Source organism: Triticum aestivum, chromosome 3D (assembly GCF_018294505.1).
Source record: "Triticum aestivum cultivar Chinese Spring chromosome 3D, IWGSC CS RefSeq v2.1, whole genome shotgun sequence".
Classification (NCBI taxonomy): domain Eukaryota; kingdom Viridiplantae; phylum Streptophyta; class Magnoliopsida; order Poales; family Poaceae; genus Triticum; species Triticum aestivum.
Window position 1 is genome coordinate 516,840,073 of NC_057802.1, and position 23,325 is coordinate 516,863,397.

General features: G+C 40.9%; 2 protein-coding genes and 1 long non-coding RNA gene across 4 annotated transcripts; 1 reads left to right on the plus strand and 2 right to left on the minus strand.

Annotated features, from left to right (window-relative positions):
• The first annotated feature begins 3,992 nt into the window (after positions 1-3,992).
• Positions 3,993-21,939, plus strand: LOC123080131 (uncharacterized). The gene is made up of 5 exons (XR_006438237.1): positions 3,993-4,432; positions 4,507-4,713; positions 5,059-5,116; positions 21,445-21,551; positions 21,665-21,939. It is a non-coding gene; the product is annotated as an uncharacterized lncRNA (long non-coding RNA).
• On the minus strand, positions 8,045-9,673 carry LOC123080130 (uncharacterized). Its single transcript, XM_044503019.1, has 2 exons — positions 9,296-9,673; positions 8,045-8,838 (listed from the first exon to the last, which is right to left on the minus strand). Exons 1-2 carry the CDS (start codon positions 9,425-9,427, stop codon positions 8,380-8,382), a joined length of 591 nt encoding a protein of 196 aa, XP_044358954.1. The 5' UTR covers positions 9,428-9,673; the 3' UTR covers positions 8,045-8,379.
• On the minus strand, positions 11,665-20,684 carry LOC123080129 (ubinuclein-1). 2 transcript variants are annotated; one of them, XM_044503018.1, is made up of 14 exons: positions 19,997-20,684; positions 19,557-19,643; positions 19,393-19,485; positions 18,734-18,810; positions 17,874-18,145; positions 17,581-17,747; positions 17,221-17,314; positions 17,021-17,133; positions 16,461-16,547; positions 15,569-15,691; positions 15,318-15,452; positions 13,342-13,389; positions 12,597-12,698; positions 11,665-12,224 (listed from the first exon to the last, which is right to left on the minus strand). In XM_044503018.1, the coding sequence occupies exons 1-14, from the start codon at positions 20,309-20,311 to the stop codon at positions 11,871-11,873; spliced, it is 2,067 nt and encodes a 688-aa protein (XP_044358953.1). In that variant the 5' UTR covers positions 20,312-20,684; the 3' UTR covers positions 11,665-11,870. The 2 variants fall into 2 exon arrangements, with proteins under 2 accessions (XP_044358953.1, XP_044358952.1); XM_044503017.1 differs by having other exon boundaries at positions 17,581-18,145; positions 19,997-20,683.
• Positions 21,940-23,325: the final 1,386 nt, after the last annotated feature.

Below are 23,325 nucleotides of genomic sequence, written 5' to 3' on the forward strand. Positions count from 1 at the left end.
TTGGTTTCTCTTTTGTTTCTTTCATAGTTTTCATACATTTTTCTTTTCTTTCTCATTTTTCTTCCTTTTTCTACAATTTTTTCTTTCTTTCTTGATTTTCCATGGGTTTTTTGCCTTTATTTTCTTTCTTATAGGTTTTCACTGTTCCATTCTGTTTGCACTTGTTTCTTCGGTTTCCTTTTTCATTTCCTTTTTTCTTTGGTTTCTTTTATTTCTTTACCGGTTCTCATTATTTTAAAAAAAATTACTTTGTTTCATTTCGTTTTAATTCTACCTTACTCGTATAAGTCAAGAACATTTTCCTATTTAATAAATTGTCAACATTTTCTAAACACATATTTAATATTATTAATATGCTTTATTACCATTTTGCAAATACAAGATGAAAATTTATTTAGTACATGTTCAACATTTTCTATACACATTTTAAATATTTTTCAAATGCTTGATAAACATTTTCAACTGCAAGATTAACATTTTTATACATATTTTAAGCATTTTCCAAGATTAAATTTTCTTTAATACATGGTCAACATTTTTATACACATTTTATCATTTTCAAATGCTTGATTTACATTTTTCAAATACAAAATATTCATTTTAATACATGGTCAACTTTTTCTATACACGTTTATTATTTTCTAAATGCTTGATTACGATTTTTCAAATATTATTTAAATAGTCTTTTTCCAAATGCTGGATTAATTTTTCGTAAACTACATGAGAACCATTATATTTACACACATTTGACATTTTTTAATGCTTGATTAACATTTTTGGAATACATGGACAGCATTTTTCTATACACATTTTAACATTTTCAAATGCTTGAATAACATTTTTCCAATAAATTTTAGATTTGTTTATACATCTTCAACATTTTTCTGTAGACATTTAACATTTTTCAAATGCTTCATTAATATTTTTAAATACTTTTTTAACAATTTAACATTTTTAAATACAAGATCAGATTTCTTATACATATTGTATATTTTTTAATATAAACTTTTCATATATGTGAGAAACATTTTCTTTACACACATTTAACATTTTTCGAATGCTTGGTTCACATTTTAAAAATGTTTGATGTACTTACTTTTAAAAAATATTTAACTAGAGTATTTGCAAGTGTTAACGAAAGTAAAAGAAATAAATTAAAAAAGAGTAAAAAAACAAGGAAGTGGCCTCTCGCGCGCATGGCCGGCCCGTTTAGGGAGGCGCCTAAGGTGAGAACACACTAGATCTCATTATAAGCGAGACATACCGCTGCCCCTGGAGTTTAAGCAGGAGAGGTCTTCGTCAACACAAGAGCTATATCTGCTTCACATGAGATGGGGGCCGCTCTCGCTTCCAGTACAGCGCGTTAGGTTCGCTGCCCATTAGTCGCTCGTGTTAGGTTTGCTAGCTGTAAGTTTTCTTTGGGTTTTTCCTTTTTTTTGTCATTTTCTTTCCTTTTTCTTCGGTCTTTTAGTTTTTCACTGGTTTTTATTTGTTTACTTCGCTATAACTTTAGTTTTCCTTTTTTCACCCGATTTCATCGTTTCTTTCTCTTTTTTCATAGATGGCTTTTCCTTTTTTTTCCTATGGTTTCTTTGATCTTTATCTTTTTTTGCTTCTTTTTGCACTATTTATCTCCGATTTTCTGGTTTCCTTTTTTATTTGGACTTTTAGTCTGTCGCAACACATGTCTACATTTTTTGTTACGCATTTTACATTTTTGTAGATGGAAACAGCATTTTTAATAGTGTTTAGCATTTTCCAAATACATAAATATTTTTGTTCACATAAACGTTTTGATTTTTATTGTTTTCATATACACATATTATACTTTTGGTATACATTTAAAAAAATTAATACATAATTTTTTTTTCACATAAACGTTTTGATTTTATTGTTTTCATACACATTGTATATTTTTGGTATAACAGAAATGTACAATGCGTATGAAAAAATATACATTATATATATATATATATATATATATATATATATATATATATATATATATATATGGATGTTTGACTTTTTAATACACATTATAATTTTTTAACACATACTTTTGGATGTTTAATTTTTTAATACACATTGTAATTTTTTGTATACATCAGAAACATTATACATAAATGTTGATAAATGAAAACACATGAATAATATGTTTGAAAAAAAAAATTGAACACAGTACAGACGGAAGCGCTCCTACATTTTTTTGAGGTGTAAGCGCTCATACATACGACGTATACACTCACCCTTTATGAATACACACATGCACACTGCCCCTATAGACACCGTCGAGAGACTGAGCCGGCATATCATTTTGGGATTTACGAAATCAACGTCGGCGCCTCGTCATCGACGGGAACGTCTCCTTTCAGTGAAAGCGCATCACCGGAAATCCTGAAATAAATCCAGGAATAATGCTAGCACCAGGACTTGAACCCTGATGGGTTGGGAGTACCACTGTCCCTCTAACCATCCAACCACGGGTTTTTAAAAACTTATTTATGTCATTTTTTCCATACACAGTGTACATTTTTTATAGTATACATTTTTTCATATACATCGGAAATATTTTTCTATACACATTTAATATTTTTAAAATGTATGATTAACATTTTTAAAAAATGTATGTAAATTAAGGTTTCTAATATATATGATTAAAATATTTGAAAGTACAAATAAAATGTAAAAAACAGGAATAAAACAAGGCAATGGCCTTCCCCATGCCTGGGCCGGCCCAGTCTGGCGCCCATGAAGATAGGCAAAGACCCATCTCGGGGCCCATGAAGATAGGCAAAGACCTGATCACATGAGGGAACCTCGGAGCCCGGATAGTCGGCGAGGGATCATCTTGGCGAGCAAGCCAAGGTGGCGGCGGCTTAGATCAGATCGATTTCTTATAAAATCGTAGCCCCTGTCATCTATATAAGGAGGGGGCAGGGGTAGCCATTCCCATCTACATCCGTAGAACCGTACTCTCGGTAGTCCATACTCCATCTCCATTGTAACCTCGCACGAGGTACTCCACCATGAATACAAACACAATGCAGGACATAGGATGTTACTCCTCCCGGAGGCTCGAACCTGGGTAACTTCCTCGTGTGATCTTTGGTACTTCCGTCCACGTTCGCCACCCTACTGAGGGTACTGACGAGTTTATGCACCGCTGGTCCCGATAACTAGGAAGTCGGGCACTGGCCCGACCTCAGGGCCTAGCAGGCCAAGGCGTGGCCATGGCCCCTTGTCCTGCGAGAGGTCCTCCTTCCGGAAGGTTCTCATCATAGCTTGCAAATCAAGAAGCACCCCCCGTCTGATTTGGACTCTAAGGTTGGTTAGCCAACTGGGTAAACCTAGGCCTCATCCCCCTTTATAAGGTGAGGCCAGGGGTAGTTCGAGCCACCCAACATCATCATCATAGTAACTATAGCATTATCACCACATACATTGTAAGCCCCTCATACGAGGCATTTTCATCCATCAATCAAATCCAAAGTAGGAGTAGTGTACTACCTCCACGATGAGGGCCCGAACCTGGGTAAACTCCCCGTGTGTGATCCCCTCTGGCACTCCTAGCCCTGAGCAGCACACTATCGGGACTACTAACGGTTTTCAGAACCGTTAAACTTAAAAAAAAATTGACTTAAGACAAGACTAAGTGACTTGTGTAGATAAAGGTGAGAGTAATACTTGTAAGATTTTAATTTGAGATGGCTTTTTGCATGAGATATCTCTTACCGTCAATCTGCATCTCATATCCTTCTTCATGACTCTATAAGGGATATCAAGTATTCAAGACTTTAGTGTAGCTTCTTGAAAAATCTTCTGGTATTTTTTAGTAAGTCTATCCTTTCCTATGAAACTAATATTTCTAGGAAATTTAGATTATTAAAGGGGCTATCTAGCAAAAAATGCACACACTTTCCTAAAATATCCAACATGTCTAGTATTTAAGCCTACCTAACCCTAAATCCCCACCCATCCCTCCCACTCCCCTCCTCCGCCTCCGCCTCCGCCTCCGCCTCCGCCGCCGCCCCTCTCACACAATTCTCCATTATCTATAGCAATTCTAGTCCTCTGTATGGTCTCTACTTCTTTGTTGACACCATACCTTCCCACCATTAGGCACCATACCTATGGCTGGGAGCTCGCCTCACCATCTGACCTCCTCCTACCGCTCATTCTCAATTTGTTGCCAACTGAAAGCCTTGATCCATTCCTCCTAGTTTTAGCTTTTAGATCGCAAGAAGCTACGACAGAAGCCACCAGATCTAGATAGATCAAAATACCCTCAACACACGCCACTTCTCGCCATCGCTGCTCTTCAGATCTATGGCGGGCCTCGATGGATGCCCATGGTGTAGATCTCGCGGCAAAGATGGATCACGACGCTCGACTGGATTTCCCCCAATCCGAGAGAGAAGGCACGACATATAAGGTACCTTCTTAGCAAATCCTATAATCGTTAGCAAAATCATCCATTGAGAAGATGTCTCCTCGTGATTTTAACAGGAGGTGATTTCAGGCTACCAGATCTGTAGATGACAACACCCTCGGCTCTCATTGCTATGCACATGTCTAAGTTATTGTACAATCATTGCTCACTAGAGCTACGGTGGGCCTTAAGTAAATCTCCATAGCATAAAGCTAATGACAAAAATGGATCATGACGCCCAATTAGATTGACTCAATACTGGAAGGTCAAGCATGACACATGAGGTACGTAATTAACCGTTCCTACAACATTCTCAAGATCATGCATTGAAAATCATTCCCGTCGTGGCCTTAATGATGACGCGATCACATGCCACCACATATATATATATATATATATGTCAACATCCTCGCTTTTCATCTTTGTGTAAATCTAACGAAGAAGATGGGTCATGATGCGTGACTACATGGCCTAAAACACAAGATCAATCATGATAGATCATGTACCTAGCTACTTAGTAGATCCCAAAAGCATCTGTAAAAACATGCTTTGAAAAATGAAAGAAACGATACAACTCAGTAGTTAGATTACCATGGCAAAATTATGACATTTACATGCCATATCTACAGGAGCAATCGGGGCTAGAGCACCTTCATCCATTTTATGCAACCGTGATTCCAGGATGAGGTAAGTCTTGTGTTAGCTTTGTGAGATGAACACCCTTCTAAATATTTATCTTAACGTGTCCCATTGCTTGATATCGAATAAGTCACTCTCTTAGAGATTAGCCACTCTGATTTAGTTAACAAAAGGGCATTACGATTTTTCAAATGATTTCATATGGAGATTATGTGACTTCTGGGGAGATGATTAACATAGACCATGCCTCATTTATATCCTACTAGTGTCTTGTGATGTGTGAAGTTACTCTGGGCACCCTCCTCACAAAAAAAAACTTTTTAATACCTGGTGGAATGTTTAAAATAATAGTGAAAAATTGATGGGAATAACATATATACTCCTTTGTTAGCGTACCATCTAATCCTAGCTAGTTCAGTCAAATGAACTAAATAATTGCATGCCTATTCATAGATACATGTCGTTTTGGACATTGACTTTGTCTCTACATACACCTTTGATTGTTACGTTATACATGAATATACTAGGAAAATAATATTCGAACTATGTTAGGGGAGTATTTTTCATGTCAATAAATTGCTAGCTAAGGTGGTTATCTTTTTTCTTTTGCCAAACCAATCCGTTGTGTGTTCCCAAACATCAACTCACTTCATGGTGTTGTTATTTATGAGAACAAATACAAGAACATCAAAGAAACTAAAAGAAAAGAAACACAATAAAAATAATATAAGTTGGGTTCGGGAACACAACCAATTTCTTTCACAAACAATAGCTAACCACCTGAGGTGGCAATGTTTCCAATGAATCCTAGAATGGTTTTGTTCGTTGGCACGCATACTTCGACAGGCTCCGGTCGCGGACTAGGACATACCATGGGAACCCCTACAAAGTATTGATGTGTTAGTGGTTGGCCTCCTCTCTCCCACCTACCTGGTTTTATTTTCCTTGGTTGTTTAGCCTTGTATTGCTTTACTTTTGTTTGACACTTCATTTGGCTGGCTGGCCAACAGTTTGTTTGATATCGAACCGAAGGACTTCACTTATTTAAAGTCGGGCAAGCACCTTTCATCTAAAAATATCCTAAACCATGACGCCAACTGTCAGTTAGTGAACCAGATGATGACATCTCATCTCAGCACCATCTAAGATGGCGTGACTCCAAAAAAGCCAATACAAATGCCCCCCCCCCCCAACACACACGCATACATACGCTACTACTACCTTGAGGCCTCAATGGTAGTACCGCCTAACTCCTAAGGGTCGGAGGTGCAATATTGTTTTGGACGGGGCCACACATTCGATTTGATTGTGGGAAAGACCATGTAGAACCAAAAAAAGTCAGTACTGGTAGTATTTTGATTCATAGTGTGTGGACACACATAAAACAATTGCCCGTTGTATTCTTTTGGACCTCCAAATAACTTGCATCTTCAAAATTTGAGGCCATCCCCGGGTTTCATACCTGAAACGCTTTTGAGCTCTCTGCGGGTGCCTCTTCACTGACAAATTTTAGGTGGTTGGCAACTTGAAAAACCTGAAGCTTCTTGCAGGCCACCTATTTCTCAAGAGAGCAACTCGTTTAATCCTGGGCCAAGACCATGAAACCTAATGCTGATTCCCTTTGGGTGGAGTTGCAGCCTTTTTGTACATTAGATAGTAGTCCATGCGAGGTTGAGGGTATGAAGTCAGTGTACAGATAGAACATACGTCTACTGTGTCACAAAATTTTAATATGAATTTAATTTACAACTAGAAGCAAAAAGACAGATCATCCTATGAACAATTGTTTATTCAAAATCAGTTGTAAATTAGGGCCATCAACACCACCACATCTTTATTTCTTATTTTTGTTTCTTGAATTGTGAATTGAACTTTGTAGTGAAATTGTATACCATGTTAAATGTATCCAGCGTGTATGTACTCGATTTTTTTCAGTTTTTTTGTGAACTTTTGATATGTGTTTTTGGCCTTTGATACACCGGTTGTACAAAAATTCTAGGCGGATAGGATACTCTCCAAGAGCTGGTCATGGCAGAGAATGTATTCTGTGCACCAAGAGCTCTTGTACAGCCGATGCATCAGAACATAAAAGTCAATACTAAAAGTTCTAAGAAACAATTCAGTTAGAAGTTCAACTCAAGGCTTGAGAAACATAAATGACAAATTTGGTTGTGGTAGTGTTAATTGCACAGTTCATAGCCCAATTTGATTAAACTACCATCTGTAGCATGATTGGGCTTTTTTTTTGTTTCTCACGTTGTGAGTTGAATTTGTAACTGAAATATTTTAACATTATAGATGAACATTATGTCTATATGATCATTTTCCGAAACTTTTATTATATAGATCTATACTGTAGGGTGCACCAGTTGCACAAGAACTACTGTGCACAGGATACTCCCTCGGCCATGACAAGTTGGCAACTGAGAACATATCCTCCTGTGCACCCATGGTTTCTATGCAACCTGTGCACCCAATTAGAAAAACACATTACAGGTTTCCAAAAAATTTGAAAATAGTTTAGCATAAAGAGACAACATAGGTATGATTAGATATGTAATAATAACTAGCTGATGGTTTCCATAATTTGTTTGCTTTTAACAGCTAAAACACTTCCAGTAGGACTAAATTGTTTTGGGTAAACCTCCTTCATTTTCTGAAAGAACTATAGAGATTTCGAGATTTATGCTAAAATTTACCTTCCAACTCTATATCGTAAAATTAGTCTTACCATGATTCACTAGTTACAGGGTAACTATACTAGTTGCCTGAAATCATACAGACCAAATAGCCAAAAGCTTTATGTTGAACTTTCCACTCACTCTGCCTCCAACTATGGCATGGCAGTCTTCTACATTTGGGGCTAGATAAGTTATTAACTTTGTGTAGCATATATATAGTCCATGGCCCATAACATGCTTATGAATCGGCTAAGTCAATGTCAATGTCACCGAAGTACGCACTTACAGATCTATAATCCATTCTTATAGCGGCGTGTACATTCACATTATCAGATATGCGCCAGTAGATTGAGACAGGCAGAGGAGAGATCATGAGAGAAATGACGCGGAGACGTGCAACTTTTAGCATTCAACGAGAACGTCTCGGCATCATATCATCGTATAGAGTTGAAACATGAGGCGTTCTAAATGGTAATGCAACTTTTCTTAAGACTGACAGCATTCTCCCAAGAGGAAAATACTGTATGAAGCATCCTCAAGTTACATTAACAAGTACTTAAAATAAGATTTGAACTCGCAGAGGTTAAGATAACATTTTTTTTTTACACCTCCACCAATCTTCCTGCTTCTTCATGGCTTCTTTTCAGAGTCCTTGGCCTGCTCCTCCTCCGCCCTCAGCACCTCCGCGGCAGCAAGCATCATGTCCACAAGAGGTGTCATGAATGATGCTGGGGAGGGGAATGCACTGTTTTCATCAGAACCTTGTGTCGAATTGCTGGGTACAGGGTTCTTGGGGTCAGTGGTTGTGGCCATTGCCGGCTGCACAACAGTCCCTTTTCGTGCAGTCCACTTTGGTTTCCGCCTTCTACTGTCCAACCAACGTTTCACCTCCTTGGAGACATGTTTAGGAGCAGATGGGCAGGCCCTTACCCTGGTGCTGCCACCAGCAACATGATGCTTGAGGCTGGTGACGCCGCCGCTGCGCCCAACCATGGGGCAGTACTTGCACTTCCAGTTTCTGTTTCCGTCGATGATGATACCATGCTGCCATCCCTTACGATCCCTGATTTTCAGGGAACCTTGTGCGCTCTGCCAAATTTAGGAGTGTTAGATAGTTGTACAGATCAGATCAGGTTCCATTCGGAAAAAAAAAAGATCAGATCAGGTTCTCTCTGCTGCAATCTAAAAAAGACTGCCATGCCAGAGTTGGAGCACACGAGATTTTTGTCTATTGGTTTTGTGAGTTGTTTTGCCCCATAATGTCAACTAGTTCAGGGATTGGATGAAAATTCAGGGCAAGCCCTTTTTTCAGTCCACGGAGTTGACTGATAAAATCTATCAGAAATCCATAAGATCTGGAGTTCTTCGAGACAAAAAAAAAATTTAAGGCAGAAATTACCCAGAACAAGAAACCATCTCAAGAAACATCACAGAAAAAATAGCCCTAGAATCCGCTAGCACAGAATTGCAACGCAGAAGATAAATCGCATACGGCCTTTCTACCAACAGAATCGATCCTACAAGCGAGAATTCGACAGGATCATACCGGCTGCTCCGGGGTGGTCTCTGGAGCCGGCCGCCGGGGCCTCTTGCAGGGCCGTACTGAATCTGAATCGTCGGACAGCGAGTCCGAGCAGCGCATCTTCTCCTTCCCCTTGTTGTTCTGTTTGTCAGCCATCTACAAAAGTTTCGACCCAGAAACGAGGATCCTGCATCAAATCCAACCGAAATTGTCACTACTACACCACTATCCACTACCCAACGAAAGATAATGAGAAGAAAATTTGCAACCTGAACAGAAAGCGTCGGAGAGGAGGGCTGACGGTAGATGATCCGGCAATGCCTGGTGACAAACTTGGCGCCTAGCATCTCCTTTTAAAGTCCCAGGAGTATTGCCTTTCTATTCTTGACTATGAATTCATCACCGGGCGCCAGATGTGTTTTCTTCTAAATCTGTTCGCGCGCCTGTGTTTCTTTCTACGTACAGATTAGCAGTCCTGTAACTTGTGGTAAGCTTTAATTTCCTGCCTGGAATTATCAACGGCTACTTTCTACAGAGCACCCGGATCCGTGACGTGGACAAGTTATCTTTTCAAGGTGCATGTAATGTATCCATTCGTTGGTGGTTCTACGCTCTCCCTCCGTATCAAGTGCTTTACAGTGGTATTTTCGTAAACAAATTTGGGAAGGCAGTAAAGTTTTTCCTTCCATCGTTTCGTACCAACAAATTAGAGTTGGAGGCATCCCATCTCAAGCTGTCTCTTTGGTTAAAAAGTTCGGGTGTTAATTGATATGGACAAAAATTTGCTTGGCTGGACGTGACAGATTGACTGTTAACAGATTGGCCTGAACCAACAAAATTACTGGAAAAAGCATGGAGATGTTGCAGCACACCTTCTTGTTTGCAATTTTTTGAGTCAACCTGATTTACAAGTGAAGCTACAAGAAAGATACAAGCGAGAGCTACGAATACATTCACAGTACTGTGGACTTCTGACCGTTCTTCCTCAAGTAATTATCTCTGTGCCCATGCAAAACCAAAACAAAAAAAAGCATCTTTGTGAACTGCTTGACGTTGCAAATGGTTGTTAACATGTACTCCCTCCGTCCGAGAAAGTTTGTCCCAAGTTTATCCCTCAAATGGATGTATCTGGCATAAGCGATGCCAACACATAGTGACATGCTATATTCTTATCTTAAGTGACAACGTTTTATGGCAGTCTGGCAATTCATTCCATGTAACAATTAGCGCACATCCACCTGTTGTAACTGTCTCCCTTCGTAAAAATCACAGCCGCGCTCCAGTTCCATAGGCCACAACTTGGCATCCAAAGCAATATGGGGAAGGAAGAAGCGACGACGGAACGGCTAGGATTTCGACCGCCACCGCCTAAGGGCATCACTGTAGTCGCCTTCGGCTGTGCATGGTTCGTCGACAACCGCCGACCATCTCTCATCCCCTTTTCTCCCCATCTCCAACCTCTATGCCTAGGCGCAACGAGCGAGCACCTGCAGCAACATCGAGCTCCTAGATGCATGGACATGGTGAAGAATGTGCTGAACATGCCACGGAATGGTTCCTTCCATAATCTAGCATTTGATTTTTGTGGCGAAAAATTATTCAAGAAGTTGGACGCCTATTAGATGTTTGTGTAATGCATGTTAACAACGCTTACAAGCTTAACGAACTTCAAATGAGGCGAGCCGAGAAGGCTTTTGCTTGTTATAAGCTAAATGAGCCGGGTAGCTTGTTAATCCACCCCTAGACGCCACCTATGGGTCGAGTAGTGAGCGACCGGGAGGGTCATCCCTCGCCCCTCCACGCCATCTCCTCCACAATTTGGTATTTCCATAATGATAGAATTTTCATTTAAGTATATTTCGCCTATTGTATTGTTCACTAATGAACTTCTTCACATTTCCAGGATTAATCTCAACATCCAATTATCGGATAACTTGAACACAACTTAGTTCAGCAGTTGTAAGTCCAGCCAATGGTTACATGGATATGAACATATATAGTCCAAGATGGATGTGGACTAAAATAATACAAAATGCATTTTCCCCTTGTTCTATATTTCAAAATCTAACAGCTTTTCCTGCCCATATAAGGATTGAATTTCAAATTAGGTTGGGATTTTACAATACACTAAGATTTTGACCCAAAAATCCGTATTTAGTTTAGCAGGAGTAATAAGCTACTAGATCGATTAACAAACATAAAAGAGAATTCGGTTCTTGTTTGAAAGCAAGTGGACGAACCCATTTGATTGCTATATCATGGAACCTGGAGCAAACCAGTGCCTCTTTGCTCCCCAGTTTGCCCATGTTTATGGGGCTGGAAATCAAATCTGTGCGCTGTTCCCTGGGGGTTGTCTCGGACTGGCTTCGAAATACACAAGGGCAATTCTACCACATTCCCAATCTGAATTTACATCTCAACGGTAACAGATAAAACTCATGCTTTACAAGTTACGACCGATATAAAGGGGGTCGAACCGAACTCTGTTAACCGGGAGAGATTACAAAATGGCATGCTCTCTCTACAGGGATATTTTCTCACACCACCCCCCAAAAGTTTACGAGCAGAAATAAAGTTATCTGATGTCACAGCGAAATAATCAGCTTGGTTGTTGGTCATAGAAAGGGAGACCAAGCACGGTGGGCATGGTAACAATGTTGGCTTGTGTATCGACAACATCAGGATCCGACTTCCTTTTCTTCTTCTTCATGTCACCAGCATTTTTGCTGCTCTCATCAGCTATTGCACTTGAGCTCGTTTCGCGAACCCTTTCAAGACTTTTCGGGACCTGGTTCTGTCCATAGTCAGTCACAGGGTATGTTGTAACGGGGTTGGACATGGATGGATGTGCCACTTGCATGGCCGCTGTGCTTTGTGTTACAACAGGGTAGCTATCTGGCAGTTTCGCTGCCGCAGCCAGCCTTTTCCGCTTCAGTCTCTCCTCATTCAGAACCTGGTTTAATTGAAAATAACAGCAAAACTAGTAAGCTTCATCTTGTGCAGTTTACTCTACTTTGAAGAGTAGATACAAGGCTACATTACGCAAACGAGTTCTCCAGCAAAATAGCAACTGATAATTGCAATACGACAATTCGTAAGACAACAGGTTTCACACTATCATGGGATGTTTTCAAGTTTCAACCCATATGTGCTCATCATTATGCTGCATCTGATTTACTCCCTCCGTCCCATAATATAAGAGCGTTTTTTACACTAGTGTAGTGTCAAAAACGCTCTCTTATATTATGGGATGGAGGGAGTAGCTTTTAACTCTAACCATGAATATTTAGAGTAAATACGGAAAAAGGACATGTACAATGATGACCTTCTGTTGGTTGTGTAATGTTCCCTTTCGCTCCTTTGATCTAGATATGGCATCTTTGATTCCAAATTTATCCATGTAACCTTGTGGCCATAATTCTGCAAGCTGGTCCCAAGAAAATAGTATCATATAAGCATACTAAAGATAAATGCAGATGCTCATGAGATAAATTGGGCACCCATAACAAAGCTCCTTGAAAAGCAGAGCCTCACTCTGTTACTCAAAACCTATATTGAAAACCCCTTGGCAAATCACAGACCACAATCCACATAAATATTGACAGAGTATACAGCTGAAAACTGCCTATTGTAAAAGCATTTACAGGCATTCTTTGACAATTTTGGAATAATATAAGACCAATGATACCTCATGATGCAAACTGAAATAACAAGCAGAATGGACACTACACATTTACCTAAGTTATACTATTTCTTTTGGCTGACAAATTTATTTGCTACACCAAATATAACAGCAATTTGGCCTTGCTCTTCCCAAATGAAAGCACTACAAGAAAACTCACAAATGCTGACGAGCAGTGACAATTTTCTCAACTGAAGAAACTGAGGGGAGGCCCCAACAGCATTTTTTATTTAGAGGAAATAATATTTATACAAGAGAGGGGTGACAAAATTTTCTGAACAAGTTTTGAGTGATGGTGAAAAACTGAGGGCCGAGACTAAAATCTCTACATAGTACATACAAAATGAAGAAAAAAATTAAAGGTTCAGGAGCTCAGGGCTAATAATACCTCAACATATAGTTTCCTGCTTTGAGGACCCTTGTCTTCATCCATACCCTGACAAGCACGCAAGGAGACATTTGTCAACTAAACTAAACTACGAGGAATGAAGCTAGAATCTCAGGATGTAAATGGACAGCTCGCTGGACATTGTGGGACTTGCCCGCTCTGACCACCACTTCTTATGTGGGACTATGTCATCGTCCAATTAATTTTTTTGTGGCGTATGTGGTGTCCATTGTGGTGTCCACATAGTACTCCCGCCGTCCCATAATATAAGAACGTTTTTGACACTACACTAGTGTCCAAAACATTCTTATATTATGGGACGGAGGGAGTACCACATATTTACAAAGCAAACTGACACTGATATAGGAGTACTACAGTACCGTGCCACTAGTACAGGCCTAACTAGTACCCCTCCGATCATTCAGTACAGAGCAAAGATAGTACAGGAAATTGGCAACTCTAAATCTCTAGATTCAACATTTATCTACAACTTAGATTATCATAGCTACAAAGGAGATGATTCTGGCTATCAAAGATGTAATGGAGAGTGGCGAATCTGCATCAATGAGGTGTCTGAAGTCTGAACCTTTCATCTACTACCTAGAAGGGAATGGCATGCGATGAGGTGTCTGAAGTCTGAACCTTTCATCTACTACCTAGAAGGGAATGGCATGCGATGAGGTGTCTGAAGTCTGAACCTTTCATCTACTACCTAGAAGGGAATGGCATGCAATGAGGTGTCTGAAGTCTGAACCTTGCTCCATATCATTCAGTTCTCAAGTTGCTGCAACCTGAATCTGCATCAATCCTCACCGCCTACTACTACGGCATCCACCGATCCCATATCCCATAGGCCGCGAAGGCCTCATCCGCCGTCCCCAGCTGTGCCTGCCGTCAAAGCCGACGTCGCCACCGCCGGAGCTGAAGACAGTATCGGCAGGATTGCAGAGATAGTACCCCCCCCCCCCCCCCCCCCAAATGTCACGGCGGCGACATGGAAGGAAGGGATGGAATGGGGAAGCAGCAGTGACGGCGCCTAGGGCATGGCGAACGCGGTGGCGGTGGCGGTGCGCGTCGAGTGTTGTGGTCCGCCGTTGGCCTTACGGGCTTTTCTGGGCTGTCCATTTGTGCCATTTATTTTTTCTGGACGTCCACAAGCGCCGTTTGATCTTTTTTTGGTGGGTGGCATATGTGGGACTAGTGGGACCCAACGCCACTTACATCCTGACTAGAATCTCACTGAACCCACTTTTACGTGTTTCGCTATTAAATGGTACTACAAAATAAATAAGAACCAAAAGAAGTTGTCACAAAAAAAATCTCAATTATTCCCTAATGGATAACTGGACAGTATTATGTATGTCCGAACTGGACAGTATTATGTATGTCCAAAAGTTCTTGTTTATTTCCATATTGAATTAGTAAGAATAATATTTGTGTCTGCTTCAACCTTACGGTGGAGCAGAGCAAGGGTTACGATAAGAGAGGGAGATAGGGGGAGAGATTTCATTACTGCAGAGTTAAAAGCAGAGCGAGGACGTAAATGAGAAAATGGGAGAGTAGAGACATTATGCCTTATGGAAAAATGGGAGAGAGGAGACATTATGCCTTTTCATGTGTGGTAAATCATAGCTGAGCCCAAGAGCATATATGTTCAGTGGGAGGCACGTGACAGCGACACCATAGGATCGGGGGGGGGGGGGAGGCAAACCTAATAGAGCATGACTACACTTCCTTTTATTTTTTCATCCTACTGTTACTTTGCGGATTTTTTTAAGATATAGAAAGATCCGGAATAGCTTGAAATAAATGATAATTGTTCCGAGGGAACCTTCTACTGAGAGTTGACTATATAGGCTCTAAACAGGTAACCTCGGTACTAACCCCCCTCTTGCATCCTTGTAAATAAACAAAAATGATCATCAACAGTGCAGTTTGTCCAAACACCAAAATTTGATAAGATTACAGATTTATACCTCAACATACAGATCATACAGATCACATATTCTGTCCTCCAGTGCACTATTCATTGCAGACTTTCCTTTCAAATCTCTTCTTTCGTCAGTGACGGTCTGAAAATCATCAGCTGAGCCATCTTGTTGTTCATTGACCTGGCAGCACATACAAGTAAAAAGAGCATCTAACATCAAAAGTAACAAACACGAAAGCTAACATCAGGAAGATAATGGAAGTTTCATACTTATTACATAATGAGATATATCTTTACCTTGGCCTTGGCAGCCATACTTGCTTTGACCATTTCATTGATCTCCATTTTTACTTGCTGCAACCTATCAGCCTTCTCTTGTTTAGCAGAGAGTCCTGATTTTACCAATTCCTTCATGTTTCTCTGTTCATAAGTAACATGAGTTAGAGATGGAAATAAGCGATGCACAAAGGATGACTGTGCCACGGTCACTTACAGGATCAGTTCACCACATAGAATACCAACATAAGCATGATTTAGAAACTACAGACTAATGAAAAATAAGATATTCTCGCTAGCAACATCTCATTTTGTTTTTACTGCGGCGCATCCAGACAGTAGATTTGTTACTCATGGTGGTGGTAGTTGTAGTGTTTGAATTCTGAAAGGAAATTCTGTAGCCAATTTATTGTTCATTTCTAACAAACTTTCACAACGTCAACGAAGTATTGAAAAGGCTTTTTTCACTTCTTAATTATACTTTCTTTAATTTGATGAGAATGTACTAAACTGAAACATACTACCAATTGGCATCTACTACCTATGTTCTAATAGACATGATGTTTTAAGTTGTGTTAAGTCAAATTCTTGTAACTTTGACTACTAAAGAGTAAAGACTAACACATAAAAAACTATTTACATTATAGATCATTTGAAAACAATAAAATATTACACCCCAAAAAGCTCCTCCATAACATAATTACCCTGTGATCTTTTTGGCTATTATATTTCTATAGAAATGATGGTTTACATTACTTACTGGAGATCATGACAAAGCAAGTAACATGTTTCCTTTTTCCAATTTGGCATATACAAAAGACATGTTTCAGAACAAAGCAACACATCTACTAAAAATTCAGGAGCCAAGCGCCAACGACATGGCTACTTACTTCCATATAAGACCACAACTCACCTTCAGTGTCCTACGCACAACAAGGTGTCCAACTATGCCCATGAGCCGATCCATCAACTCATTTTCTTGTACCTTTCCATGATTTGTCTGCAAACAACAATATTACAAACAGCTAGCGATACTATACCATTCAAATTCAAGCAATACAGCTTTAAAGTTCACTGAAGTGAGAAATCAAAAGGTGTTTGCATAGTTTACCAAGTGTTGTAAGTTTTATTTGCAAAATGGAAGATCAATTAGTACAAATGAACTACTGCCACACTAATTCTTACTGACATAATTAATTATGGTATCACAAAAAATATAAACAATTACCACTAGTATAAGACACCCTGTAAAATGTAAGTTCATAGAATGAAAGGCAGTATGACACATGTGTCTGTACATATATTCTGATTATAAGCATTAATTTTCTAAAAGATATAAGGTTAACATTTTTTTCTGAACTTTACTAGTCAAGAATGTACATAAATAAGAAATCACATGGAATACGAACATTCATAATTCAGAATTTCAGATGCATTTGAATCACAAGAAAAACTGGTGGTGCTGCTACATACCGATAGCCTTGCAACCTTGGCAAGCTTTTGCTTTACTTCTGGAGGCAAGCGTCTTTGAGCTGATGCCTGAACATTTGGGTCAGCCTCACTAATATCAATAGCTGGCGATTTGTCTGCAAGGAAAATTTCAAGTATCTACAGTTACTTCCGGCGCAACTACAGTCTACAGAGATATTCAAGGGGGCTGATATAATACTCACAATTAGCAGCAATCTTTTGGAGATCCCGAATGGCTCGCTCAAGCCTAGTGCCTTTAGGTTTGGTACCTGCACTCTCCCTGCCAGTGGTCAGGTGCTGAAAAATCAAAACAAATTGTGACTTAGCATGCATCCAAACCCAGTTTGATGGTTATTACTTACTCCCTCCATTCACAAATATAAGATGCTTTGGATATTTCAATATGGACTACATACAAACTGAAATGAATGAACCAACACACTAAAATGCGTCTATATACATCCGAATCAGGAAAAAGTTACAACATCTTATAATGTGAACGGAGGGAGTATTTTATTATGCAAATGTGTTCTGTAGAACAGTAAATGGGATATAATTATTACCATTGCTTGTGTAGGATAGGCAGCACCAGACACATCCATGCTAGAGAAGTCGTTCGTTCCAGCTATATCTTTGCGATATATTTTGCTGGTCGGATCTTCATTTTCCCCATTGTAAGTCTGTTTTTGTTGAAAATCAAGTTGTGTTGAAGGATCTTTATCCCTGCACGCTGAAGCGTAGCCATGTGTCTCACTGGTTGTTGACTTATTACCAAAATCAGTAGGCTGGAATGCCGGAGCTTTATACTTTTCTAGGTCTTTTAGCTCTTTTGAAGAGGAATATGACACATCCTTACTAGATATCTTTGTACGTTTTGTAGAATCAACACCTGCGGCAAAATCAGTCGATCTCCTTTTTAGGACTCCGGTTGCGCTGGGTTTAGTCTTCACCACTCTGCTGCCTTCATGGTAATATTCACCATTGCCAGTAGCTACTTTTTTCAGACCGCTTGCTTTCCCAGGCTTCAAATAATCACCTGTAGCACCCTGATTATTTTCAATATGATCAGCTGACTGGTCTTTGCTTCTCCTTTTCTTTGGCGCGACATTTGCTGATGTACCAGGTTCACTGCAAAAGATGGTTGATGTAACATCCATGCTAACATATATGTAATGCATGTGCATAAGTAAAATTGTGTTGCTGCCAATCTGATCTGCTGATTCAATAAAACTGGCTCAGAACATCCATGCTGCTACATATGAAAATTGCCCCCATATTATTACCCCGTTCTTTCATCCGTTGTTTGTGTTGTTCCAGCTAGGGCTGTAACCGACACAATCATGCTTTGCATCAAGTTTGATCAGTACCTTTAATTATTATAAGCTCATCCTTAGATGCCACAGTTGCAACATGCTGTGCCCTTATTTCAGACAGCACAAGATTGTATAGTTAATAGCTAAAGAAAAGGCACTAGCGATTGCAGCCAAAGTATTTTGTGATAAATCAAACAGTGGGCTAAATAGACATTGTATACTAGACTAAATGGTGAAATGTTGTTGCAATCAAACAGGTGGCCCCCATGCCATCCAGCAAGATATCATACTAAAAAAACAGACATCCATTATGATGGCATGGATGTACTCTACCAGCTAACAGAAGAAGCGACGGCGTGAATTTTCTATTAAATAATAACAAAAAAATATTGAGGAACCTTACATCTGTTCCAATGTCCCTTTGTTAACAAAAAAACCAGTGTGCTTAGTCGTCAAATTATCAACTTCAAAATATTCATCCTGCAAGCATAAGAAACATGAAAAGCTATCACCAATCAGTGACAATTCTTTCTCGATGCATATAATGAATTAGCAATGCAGAAAAAATGTTTCAACATGTCAACCTACTAGGATAAATTCTATAAGCCTGCCTACCATGAGGTAAACTGAGTCGGTGTAAGTAATTAGACAAAGAATTATCTAATATGCTGTGAATATTCAGTGCAATCGTTTCAAGACATACAAGTTGCATTATATGTATACACTATACAAAGAATGAACTAGTACTGCAATGCCGAAAGGGCCATGGCGTTGTCAAATCAAACTAATAAAAATTATTTTGCTTTCATCCTAGCACTAAACCAAGAGTTCAGGCAGGTACAACAGATAGTAAAAACAGAGTGCACAATGACGGTGAAGATGAGAATGGGATCGACATCGTCAGTAAGCAAAGAGTGGTTATATTAGCAATATTATATCATCTCTGCATGATTACACAACAATATACACAGCAAGTAGAAGTTTATTAGTGCAGGGCACATCAATGAGATCAGAAAAGAATCATCAACAAAAGATAGGGCTAAGTAGAATTGAGAAACCGACCAATTCAGCATCATCAATAAAAGAATCATCAGTGTCATATTGATCGTCGTCCGGTACATCATCAAGATCTTCTTCATCGCTGCTATGTTTACCCTGGCAATTTGAATAGAGTCAGAACTCAGTGCATGGGCAATATGGAGTAAAATAATGTCATCATTCGTTACCATGTAAAGGCGCTCAATTTTCTCGATAACGGCATTAAACCGATTTGGCTGCGCTGGATCCTCTGCGTCATTTTCTGCAGGGGGTGCCTGATTTGAATAGTATAATAAACTCGATGTTAAACACACAGAGCACTCCTCAAATGTTCAGCATACACTATGTGAAAACAAAATGCTTGGCGAAGAGCAATGTATGTGAGAATGACAAGGCTGTGGCATAACCAGCTACATGAATTACAAAGACGGCAGGAAATGACACTGAACTACTGAAATATGGCACAGTTTGCTTCTAGTGCAACGCCCTTGCAACTATTTGGTCAGAGAAAACGAGCACATAGATGCAATTATGCATCTAATCGCAGATGCAAACCTGAGCAGCAAACTGTCACGCCCAAATCAATCGACAGACAGACAACACCCAAAGCAAGAGTAGTACTGCTTACCGCAGCAGGCGGGCCCGGTTGTGCAGCAACTGCAGGCTCCGCCGGTACCACTGCCAGCGGCTGCGAAGGTGCGGCCGCCGCGTGCCCAGCCTCCTTCAGCAGCTTCTTCCACGACACGATGGTGGTCTCCCCGGGCCGGAGCTCCACGGAGAACACCTGCCTGCGGCACCCCGCCGCGGCTCCCGCGACCGCGGCGGCAGGCGCCTGCTGCGCGGCGAGAGGCTGCGGGGCCGCGGCAGCGGAGGGCGCGGCGGCCGGAACCCTAGCGACGGCGGGCGCGGCGGAGGAGGAGGGGGCAGGGACGGGGCCTTCCATCGCGACGCGAGGAGGCAGGGACGGTATCGGGAGGTCACAGCATTAGATCGAGAAAGTGGCGGCGACGGCTAGGGTTTTGGAGGGCCGGGTGCCACGGGGTGGAGGAGCGAGGAGCAGAGGGAGACGAGAGCGCCCACGGTTTCGCGTGGGGAGAGGATTAAAGGAGGCGAGAAGCCGAGGAGGCGCTCGGATTCGGTCGGGGAGAAGGCGGCGGGTGGCGCGGGGATGGGAGCGAATGCGGGACGGCGGGGCGGGGTGGGGGTGGGGCGTGGGATAACCGCCGGGTTGTGTAGCTTTCTCGTCGCCGTTGGCTCGTGCCCTCGCCGCCGTTTAGCTCGTGGTTTTGGAAGAGGGTGCCGCGCGTGGGCTTTGGACCTGTTTTTCCTTCCTTGACCTGCTTTAGGTTCTGACTTACGGTATCCCCCCGGTCCACACTTGTCTTTGCTGTATATTTAAAGTTGAACAGGCCCATGGTTTTGGGCCAATATTTCTAGCCCATACTAGCCGTGTTTAAGGAACCTTTTTCGTCGAAATCACTAATTGAGGAGCGCTCCTCTCAACGATTAGTCGGGGAGTGCTCCCCGCGCGCTAAGTGTCACGCGCGGAGCGGTCGGGAGACTTTTCCGAGGCGCTCCGCGCGCGACACTTGGCGCGCGCACGGCGTTTCCCGTGTTTTCCGGTTTCTGGTTTTCCTTTCTGGTTTTTCCTTTTTTCACTTTAGTCCTTATACTTTTAATGTTTTATAAAACCTTTTGATCTATTTCTCTCTGGTGTGGGCGAACCGTCGTGGAGCACTGTTCTTTCTTTGCCGTCGTCTCCGCCCGTCGCAGCCGCCGCTCTTGTCGCGTGGTTACGGCGGTCCCTGTCCCGGCCGCCGCGCTTGTTGCCTGCTCTTACGGTGGTCCTTCTTTAGCGTCGACCGTGCTTCCCCGTTCGCGTGATCGCCGTTCCCAGCCGGTTACCTTCGTGGGTTCCCTATTTCCCTTTTTCATTTCTCTTTTTGTTCCCATTATATTTCCGGGATATGGAGATTTATGGGGTAGTTACGGGTGGGGACTACCAACACTATCAGATGTCAAGTTTCAACTGGGTTTTGTGGGATTAGTTCTTGATAATCATTGTGTTCCTTGCAGTTATGGCTTGTCCTTTTTGCCGTATGCCTGGTGGCCCGTGTTCTTCTGTTGATTCTTCTGTAGATGGGTTCAGTGTGGTCCTGGATCGGCGTTGTTGGAGGCGTGTTGTAAGAATATCATTTTATAATTGTGCAATTTTTGGCACACACGCTTATTTCTTTTGGTGCTGCTCATGCTGTTTAGGTTTTGATTATGATCCTTGTTTTGATTTGTTGTGCAGTATGTTCCGTGCAGTGTTAGAGTTCATCTTGCTCGTTACATCGAGGAGTGTAGGGCTTTAGCCATAAGGAGGGGTGACGAAGATACTGATCTTGCTTTTCAGTGCAATGAGGGTTATTTGTATGGTGTCCTATTTAGTCATGGTCGGTTGAGGAGCAAATTCCATGGTCCTTCCTGGGAACGATTGGTCAGTGATTATGGTGTTCGTCCTCGTGATATAATGACCATTAGGCTTGAACATTATGGAACATGGATTGGTATTGATTTTTATCGTGTTGGTCGTGGAGATGCGTTGTCTCCTTTACCGTCTGTTGGTAAGGTTTATTTTTAAGGAAGTTTTTAGCTTGTTTTATTGCACATGATGATTTTTTGTTCCCTTGAGCCTGTGTAATTATATTTTGTAGCTCTTGATGGTTTGAGCGACTCCGAGATGGAACTTGTTGGGAGTTGTTATTACACCCATGGTATTTTTCTTAATTATCAGCAGATGTATTTCATGAGGTGTCAACTCTTTAATGATGTCTACATACCCTGTTGTCCTTTTGTTCACAGGATTGATTCCATGAATGTTAATGGTCATCATATGGTCAGATTTTTTTTCCACTGTTTTTTCTTTGTTTCTGTTTATTTATTTATTTTTATTATCTCTTCTATTTATAGTTTTGAATTTTTGTTCTGTTTCTGATAGCTTGATGTTTTTTGTCAGGTTATTCCTGGTATTGTTGTGAGGAGTTTGAAGGAGTTTGTGACTTTTCCTAGGACTGGCGTTTTAACCCTTGAAGTTACTTTGGAATCTGGTGATGATGATGAAGGAAATATGCCCTAGAGGCAATAATAAAGTTATTATTTATTTTCTTATATCATGATAAATGTTTATTATTCATGCTAGAATTGTATTAACCGGAAACATGATACATGTGTGAATACATAGACAAACAGAGTGTCACTAGTATGCCTCTACTTGACTAGCTCGTTGATCAAAGATGGTTATGTTTCCTGGCCATAGACATGAGTTGTCATTTGATTAACTAGATCACATCATTAGGAGAATGATGTGATTGACTTGACCCATTCCGTTAGCTTAGCACTCGATCGTTTAGTATGTTGCTATTGCTTTCTTCATGACTTATACATGTTCCTATGACTATGAGATTATGCAACTCCCGTTTACCGGAGGAACACTTTGTGTGCTACCAAACGTCACAACGTAACTGGGTGATTATAAAGGTGCTCTACAGGTGTCTCCAAAGGTACTTGTTGGGTTGACGTATTTCGAGATTAGGATTTGTCACTCCGATTGTCGGAGAGGTATCTCTGGGCCCACTCAGTAATACACATCACTATAAGCCTTGCAAGCATTGTAACTAATGAGTTAGTTGCGGGATGATGTATTACGGAATGAGTAAAGAGACTTGCCGGTAACGAGATTGAACTAGGTACTGAGATACCGACGATCGAATCTCGCGCAAGTAACATACCGATGACAAAGGGAACAACGTATGTTGTTATGCGGTCTGACCGATAAAGATCTTCGTAGAATATGTGGGAGCCAATATGAGCATCCAGGTTCCGCTATTGGTTATTGACCGGAGAGGTGTCTCGGTCATGTCTACATAGTTCTCGAACCCGTAGGGTCCGCACGCTTAACGTTACGATGACGGT